We start from the raw sequence: 8,887 nt of genomic DNA, 5'->3' as shown, positions 1-8,887 counted from the left end.
CTCTGAGTTCACGTGCGGGGAGGGTGGTGTAAAATTCAAATAAATAAACACGAGGCCTACACTTGGCAGAGCATTTAGTGCTATAGTGACAGAAGTCCCCAGAACTGGGTAGGGTGGCAAAATAACAAGGGCGCCCTGCATCAGCTGCTCAGTTTATGCAGGAAAATGCAGGAGAGAGCAGGGTTGCCAACTGCAGCTTCAGAAATCCCTGGAGATGAGAGGGCAGAGTTTGGAGAGGGGAAGGAGCTCAGTGGGGATGTGATAACATAGACTCCCCCAAAGCTGCCATTTCCTCCAGCGGAACTGACTCCTGTAGCCTGAAGATAATTGTCGTTCCCGGAAGTGGTATACCAGCCACACAGAAAATCATATAGGTTGAGGAGCCAGTTTGGTGTAGTGGTTAGGAGCGTGGACTCCAATCTGGGAGAACCAGGTTTGATCCCCCACTCCTCCACATGCAGCTGCTGGTGTGACCTTGGGTCAGTTGCAAGTTCTCTCAGAGCTGTTCTCTCGCCAGCAGTTCTTGAGAGAGCTCTCTCAGCCCCACCTACCTCACAGGGTGTCTGGTGTGGGGAGGGGAAGGGAAAGGGATTATAAGCCGCTCTGAGACTCCTTTGGGTAGTGAAGGGGGAGTATAAATCCAGTCTCTTCTTCTTATATCTGTCTTGGGTAATAGTGATCAGAACCTATTGAGAGGGGACTGTTCATCCTTCTCAGTACTAAATGTCATCCAACTCTTGCAGATATGGATGAATGCAGCTTCTCAGAATTTCTTTGTCAACATGAATGCGCCAATCAGCCAGGCAGTTACTACTGCTTCTGCCCTCCCGGCTACGTACTGCTCGATGACACCAGAAGCTGCCAGGGTAAGAATACCATTGTGTTTTAACCAGATGTGATTTTTAGAGCACAAGCTGGCCATTTGCATTGAAGGGGAGAGGAAATAATGAAGCAAAATATATTCGGGCTTTGCAGAGTAAAATCTAAGCAAGGAATTTTGTTTTGTGTTGTAAGACATTAACACGGCAGGAGCTCTTGTGCAATACCGCTGAGCACATAACCACGCGAGGGGTGTCATTACAATTAATGGGATTCCTGGCCTCACCGAGTGTGGTTAAAGATTACACAACAGGTCCCATGTTGTCCCCCTTTTCTGCTCCCACTGTGAAGAAAAGTGGCAAAGTTCCCAATGGCCTTAATAGAGGAAAGCCAGATCTACACGTAACCAGGTCTCTTGTTTACTGTAGAGCTGTGAAAATAGTGAATGGATGAAATACTTTCTTGAGTAACTATGTCTGAATGCTAGTTCTGTGTATATGCACCCCTCTGCATTAAGCATCATTGGGCAGAAGTTTTAACTGCCTTACTGTTGGCAGAACTATGGCCGAGTTCAGACTGGCAGTTTGACCCGATATGGGCATGTGCCAGAAATGTTTCACAAATGGATCCGGTTCACACAGCCACAGCTGTCCGGCGTTCCCCAGCCGTACTCAACCCGTCTTGTAATGCTTCCCTCCCGAGTTTAAAAAATACCAGGTGAAAGTGGTAGCAAACCCTGGACAGCACATTCACCCCACTTCCTGGAATTGTGAACGCTGAAAACTAAAATTTCTTATGCGCTTAAGCGCATACACGCATAAGCGCATATCGCTGGATTACCAAAAAGAAAGCCGTGCCTTACAGCCGCGCCTCTTCCAGGGGCGGGCCAACAGTGCGAATGCTCCCTTGTCCCTCCTCCCCAGTATACTCCCACATCAGTCGGTGCAGTGTGACCGTGAAAACCTGGAACGGCTTGTGCCGGATCTTTTTGCCACGACTCCCTCGCACTTCAAACTGCCAGTCTGTCCTCAGCCTAAGTAATTGCAATTCCAGCTTCTTCTTTTTTTCTATACGTGTGCTGTCACATTGCAGAGGTCAGGCCCAGCAAATGCTCTTCTGTCTTCCTTATCAAAGAGGAAATGCAGTATGGGTAGATAAGACACTGAAAGCTGCAAATCCTAACTGCTTCAGACTGCTTAAATTCTCCACATGATTGATTAGGCACTCCACTACTTGCAGAAAAAGTAGTGGAAACCTAAAACGTAATCCTAAGAGTTACATCATCTTAAATCCACTGAAACCAGGGAATGGCTGACATTCTGGAGGTGTCTTCTTCTAAACAAGAACCTACAAAGGAAGTGTAGAAAACTTATCGAGGGCCAAAGTGACAAATGCACAAAGAAGAACAGTGTATGTATGACTTGACATGTTTCAGCTCACAAGAGCCTTCTTCAGAGGTCATACACTGTTCTTCTTTGTGCATTTGTCACTTTGAACATTTTATGAGGCTTTATTTGGGTTCCTACAAGGTTTTTATATGTCTTTGAAATAAACACTCTTTTGTCTATACTTTGGAGGTTCTTGCTTAGTTGGTTTAGTTTTTCTTCCCCTCTTTTTTTTGGGGGTGCGGTCTTCTTCTAGCCATGTACATGTACATCCTGGTTCTTGCTAAATTTTATTGATACAGTTGAATGTTCACATGAAGTGGACTAGCAGTCCTAAACCATTATCTGTCACCTGCATTCTTCTTTAACCCTTTCACTGATGGAAGCCGTGAACAGATGTGTTGGATAGTAAGATGAGTTACATGACCTGGATCACTCTTCTAGACATGGGAGGAAATCAGTGTATCTGTAACTCTTTGGGGAGACTTCAAAGTGCGTTCAGTCAGGCTTTCCTGTCCTGCCTGTGCTTATGGTTTGTAGATATGATGTTGGCCTTCAGAGTTTTGACCTCCTGGAATAAATTTCATGATGTATGAGCATATGGGCAACACTGTGGTCAACCACAGAGCCGTTCCACAATCAGTTGATTCCCACGGTATGTGTATTCATTCCACGTGAAAGAGAATGTGTAAGAAGATGGCAGTCAGCCCACAAATAGTATCTGGAACAGTCACACAGCCAAAGTACTGTTTGATCACAATCTTGACTTATGTTTGCCACTTGGCACACACTGCCCTCCCCCATCATCTTATGTTTGTCCGTTGTTGTTGTTTTTTTGATACATCTGAATGGGGATCAGGAAGGAACTGTCAAGGCACTTGTGGGCTAGCATCTTGTAAATGTGACATGTTGACAGCTGAACGGGTGCATTGTTATTACTCCCAAGTGATGAGGCATTTAAGGGCAGTTACTGCAGGGTTTAGTTTCTTTTGGATGAGAGCACAGTGAGAATCATGACATTTTTGCAGTTTGTTTATTTATTTATATTCTTGTTGAGTTTAGAAGAGGAAGCAAGCAGAGAGAGCACGAGAGAGCAAGAGAGTGCTATTCTTTAGAGCCATACCAGTTTCCCTCCAAAAGCCAATGCCGTCCATTTGGGAGTCTCCATGGTTCCTTCCTTCAGCACCTTCCAGCCTTTTCTCCCTTGCTGGTTGCAGCATTACTTCTGTGCAAACTATAGCCTGTCTGCCACACATTTCTGCTGTAGAATATTAGTCTCTACCTTGGCTAGTAGGTGTGCTTGGCTCATAGTAGCCATCAGTCATCATAGCTTATGTTTCAGCTGTTAGTGCCCATTGAGGAAACGTCAGTCTATCAGCACTAGCCAGGGGTCATTTCGTAGAAAAAGAGCTAGGGGAACTCATTAGCATAACTCATTAGCATATGCCACACCCCCTGACATAAGGGGCCCGGCGGTGGACCTGCAAGGCCGGCGGGAGTGCAAGGAAGCCCCACGAAGGCCCTCCCTGGCCCCAGGCAGGCAGGAGTGGGGAGAGGCGGGGAGGAAGCAACTTACCCTCCCTCTTCTCCTGCCTCCTCCTGGCTGAATGAGGGCCGGAAGCGGGGTGGCCGGAAGCAGGGGGCAGGGCTTCATCGTGTGCCCCGCCCCCGCCCCTTACCCAGGGGAACTGCGATCCCCCGCGTTCCCCCCCAAAATGACCTCTGGCACTAGCCATTAGTGAACAATCAGGTATACAAATGATAATACCACTGTTTACTTTGTGTTGTTTCTTGGAGACAGAACTTGTGCTCTGATTTTTTTCCAGCTTCCAGGATTCCAAAGTGCTAAAAAAATTGGGGTGCGACATAACTTGTCAAAGCATCGTTTTAACGAGCTCTTTGATATTTTTGTTATTTTAAAAATTAAGCAGAGCAGTTCTCAAACTGCGCATTTGCACGATGGACATTATTTTTGAAAGGATTTGGTGCAACATCCACTGTAGCTACTATCTTAGCCTTACAATAATTTGTAAGGTAAGGGAGCCTGAAAGTATATAACTAATCGAAGGTAAGATAACCCTGATCACAGCAAGTGGACGGTCCAACAGGAGACAGGTTTTGGTTCTTCAGCAGGCTAGTCACTATACCACACAGGGCACTATAACCAGAGGACTTGAGATGTAGTTTAGGCCAAGTTCCTGTGTGCCATTCTCCTGCTGTTGGTATGCATGTGTAAAAAAGCAAAAAAAAAACCCCAGTTCGAAAAGAATGAATTTCTAATTTTTGATGCGTGAAAAACAGTTTTCAGTTCAGTACCTTCATTGGCATAGATTGAAAGCATAACCAGAATTTTAAAATCCAAAAGACAATCATCCCTCCACAGCTTTAACATTATATTCCCTAATCCTCACTACTGAGAAGGTAATATGGGGGCACCGGTCCAATAAAAGGGAGGAGACAGGCCTGGATAGGTATGCCTATTGTACAAAATACAAAGACAAGATTTGTCCCAAGCCTCTGAACTGACTGATGGCCTGGTAGGAAGGTTAAGAACATAAGAACATAAGAACATAAGAGACGCCAATGTTGGATCAGGCCAAAGGTCCATCCAGTCCAACACTCCCGGATCTCCTCTGGAACCCTTTTTAAAGATGGGAGTGACATTAGCTACCTTCCAATCCTCAGGAATGGAGGCAGATTTTAAGGAAAGATTACATATCTTTGTCAGGAGATCTACAAGTTCACATTTGAGTTCTTTCAGAACTCTCGGATGTATGCCATCTGGGCCTGGTGATTTTTCAGTTTTTAAGTTGTCTATCAGTTTTAGGACCTCCTCTCTCGTCACCTCAATCTGACTCAGGTCTTTCAACACCCCTCCTGAAATCAGTGGTTCTGGAGTGGGCAAGCACTTCTCATCTTCCACAGTGAAGACGGAGGCAAAAAATGCATTTAGCTTCTCAGCCATTTCCCTATCATCCTTCAATACTCCTTTTACCCCTTGGTCGTCCAAGGGCCCCACTGCCTCCCTGGCTGGTTTCCTGTTTCTAATGTATTTGAAGAAAGTTTTATTGTTGGTTTTTACGTTTTTTGCTATATGCTCCTCATATTCCCTTTTTGCCTGCCTGACCTCAGACTTGCATTTTATTTGCCATAGCCTGTGTTCCGTTTTATCAGCCTCACTGTGACTAGCTTTCCACTGCTTAAAGGAATTCTTTTTACTTTTTACAGCCTCCATTACTCTGTTTGTTAACCATGCAGGCTTTTTCCTATACCTGTTTGTGCCTTTCCTAACCTGCGGAATATATATTTTTTGAGCTTCTAGGATCGTAGTTTTAAATAGATCCCAAGCTTCCCCAATTGTTTTGACCCTTTCTACTTTTCCTTTCAGTTTCCTCCCCACGTGTCCCCTCATATCAGAGAAATTACCCCTTTTAAAGTTAAAAATGGTTGTGTGAGTCTTTTTGGCCAATTCTCTATTTGTACAAATGATGAACTCAACAACATTATGATCACTGTTTCCAAGCGGTGCAATCACTTTTACATCTCTCACCAGGTCTTGAGTGTTACTTAGGACCAAATCAAGGATCGCCTCTCCCCTGGTAGGTTCCGTGACCATCTGCTCCATAGCACAGTCATTTAGAGTGTCTAGAAACTCAATCTCTTTTTCCCGGCTAGAACACATATTGACCCAATCAATGTGTGGGTAGTTAAAATCACCTATTATTACACAGTGTTTTTGTCTAGTTGCTATCTTTAAGGCATTCATCATTTTATAATCCTCCTCTATCTTTTGATCTGGTGGGCGATAACAAACTCCCAGTGTTAAGTTTCCTTTTGGCCCCCCTATTTCAACCCATAGAACTTCCAGAAGCGAATCCAATTCACTTAGCCTCTCAATCTTTCTAGACTTTATACCCTCTCTGACATACAGAGCTACCCCACCTCCAACCCTTCCCCCCCTATCCTTCCGATATAATATATAACCGGGAATCACTGTGTCCCACTGATTTTCCTCATCCCACCAAGTTTCAGAAATACCCACAATGTCTATTTTTCCCTCCCTCACCAAGCACTCCAACTCCCCGATTTTACCTCGGACACTTCTAGCATTTGTATAGAAACAGCTGTAATTTCCCTTACAAGTTAAGCCTGCATCCTTCCTCTTGCTATCTCGAGTCGTTGTCCGGCAGTCCATGTCACCAGCCATGGCCTCTGTGGACAATTTCAATCCACCTCCCTGTAGAAAAGCAACCGGTACCCCCTCACCTCTCTCAGATGAGCCAACCCGAACCAGAGACTTTTCATCTCCTGTCGGCTTTCCCCCAGTACCTTCATTGGCATAGATTGAAAGCATAACCACAACTTTAATATACAAAAGACAATCATCCCTCCACAGCTTTAACATTATATTCCCTAATCCTCATAACAACCGAGAGATATACCTGACTACTGAGAAGGTAATATGGGGGCACTGGTCCAATAAAAGGGAGGAGACAGGCCTCTCTTCTGGACAGCTATGCCTGTTGTACAAAATACAAAGACAAGATTTGTCCCGAGCCTCTGAACTCACTGATGGCCTGGTAGGAAGGTTGATTTCTTTCACTTTATAATGCATATGTAATTTTTTGTGCCACTTGCCTGAAAAAAGTGCATTAAATACAGTGTTGTTGTTTTTTTTAGAGATTAACGAATGTGAAATTGGAAACCATACTTGCACCTTGCAACAAACTTGTTTCAACATTCAAGGCGGATTCAAATGCCTAGACCCAATAATATGCGAGGAACCTTATATCAAGATCAACGATCAGTAAGTAATGTTTTTAAAGGAAGACATTCCTTTTCTTCATGAGGCTAAAGGGGTAGAGACATTTACTAAACTGCAGCAGTTCTGCTGCCCTACTGTGATACGAGCATAGTTTTCTAGCTTCTCCATACATTACTTTTATCATGTGCATGCCTGTGGTGCTTGAAAACGTGTAATGCCTAGTAGTGATCACCAAAGAACCTTGGATTAGCTGTGGCTGCTTGTTGAATGTATTCCTAGTGGCAAACCTGGGTTTGCTGCCATGTAATGCACAAAACAGCCCTTAGCTTAAAGCACCAGAGAGCTTTTGTTTATTTATAACATTTATTAGCTGTCTTTCTACCTTAAAGAAACTCAATACAATACAAGCAGCACAAAACACAATAAAATACATACAAACCACCAATTAAAATCAACAATTTAAACCTGTTGGTAGGCAGAAGAACTGGAACAAAGTAAGGGCTGTCAGGAATAAGACTGTCAATTGATGCATCACCTGTGATAGATGGGCAGCCCTGTCTCAAGAGCCTACTGTTTGCAGCATAGCTACAACAATATGGCTCTGCCACAGTGGAGGCACCACTGGTTGGTTCCCTATGGACACTCTGAAGGGGGGGGGGAATAACAACACACGCCCCTCCACAGGGCCCAAACCAGAGTTCTGGAATTCCTTAGCAATCCTGGCAACATTCACCAATCAAGGAGCATTGCTCAATGGTGTTCCCGTGAGAGGCATAAACAAGCATAGCTTCCCTCCAAAGCTGCCCTGCCCCCCAGGTGTCGCACTCCCCCCCCCTTCCTGCAGATTACCAGAAGACCAGTAGGAAAGGCCTGCCTAAACCACAACCCAAACAGAGGCCTGTGGCCTGACCAACAGAGCTCTGGAGTCAACACATTCCAGGGTGCCCCATGGATGTTTGTTTGATTCCCAGCCCATTGTCAGGTTTCCTGTAGCCATGCCCGAGGACTGCAGAGACTAGAGCAGCAAGAGAGGAACAAAGAAGATCACCTTCAACAAAGTATTATACACACAGCCCCACATAGTTCAACAGGGAGGAACACCTAAGTATCAATGGGAAGGCATGGGTTTGAACCCAGGGTGGGGAAAGGCAGCCAAAAGACAAAGTCTGTCTTTCCCCTGGCAATGGTCTGGCAAAGCATGGGGAAGATGCCAGACTTGAACCCATGCCTCCTGCACCTGAGACCAGTGTAGGGTTGCCATTTTCCAGGTGCTGACTGGAGATCTCCTGGAATTACAACTGGCCTCCAGGTTACAGAGTTCAAATCCCCTGGAGAAAATGGCAGCTTTGGAAGATGGGGCTCTGTGGCATCATACCCCACTGAGGTCCCTCCCCCTCCCCAAACCCTGCTCTCCTCAAATTGCCAGGTAGTTCCCAATCCAGAGCTGACAACCCTAGACTAGTGCCCTAGTCATCAGGCCTAGCAAACAGATACAAAAGAAAGAATAGTGTAGGGCATTAGACATTCCACTGCTGCCCTGATGTCATAAGAACACAAGAACGTAAGAGAAGCCAATGTTGGATCAGGCCAATGGCCCATCCAGTCCAAAACTCTGTCACACAGTGGCCAAAAATACCAGGTGCCATCAGGAGGTCCAGCAGTGGGGCCAGGACACTAGAAGCCCTCCCACTGTTGCCCCCCAACACCAAGAATACAGAGCATCACTTGCCCCAGACCAAGAGTTCCTTTCTATACCTTGTGGCCAGGTCCGGCCCGCTCACTAGGCCCGCTGCCGCCCTCCCCTCTCCAAAATCCCCCACCCTGCCCAAAGCCGCTGCTCGTCTTGCGGTGGCGGCAGTGCGCATGCCGCTTTGCGCTGCCATGCACCCATCCCTGGTGCCACCATGGGCGCATGGTG

The 8,887-nt window shown here is 45.8% G+C and overlaps 1 protein-coding gene across 1 annotated transcript in view; it reads left to right on the top strand.

Moving 5' to 3' along the window:
• Window positions 1–8,887, top strand: part of FBLN5 (fibulin 5) — an 89,671-nt gene that overhangs the window by 73,754 nt on the left and 7,030 nt on the right. Inside the window, exons 8-9 of the mRNA XM_015427212.1 lie at window positions 744–866; window positions 6,885–7,011. Of these exons, the coding sequence (XP_015282698.1) occupies window positions 744–866; window positions 6,885–7,011 (250 nt within the window). The remainder of the gene's footprint in view (window positions 1–743; window positions 867–6,884; window positions 7,012–8,887) is intronic.

The sequence above is a fragment of the Gekko japonicus genome, unplaced genomic scaffold, assembly GCF_001447785.1.
Source record: "Gekko japonicus isolate JY-2015 unplaced genomic scaffold, Gekko_japonicus_V1.1 scaffold256, whole genome shotgun sequence".
NCBI classification, from domain to species: Eukaryota; Metazoa; Chordata; class Lepidosauria; order Squamata; family Gekkonidae; genus Gekko; species Gekko japonicus.
This window is presented reverse-complemented; position numbering and strand designations above follow the sequence as displayed.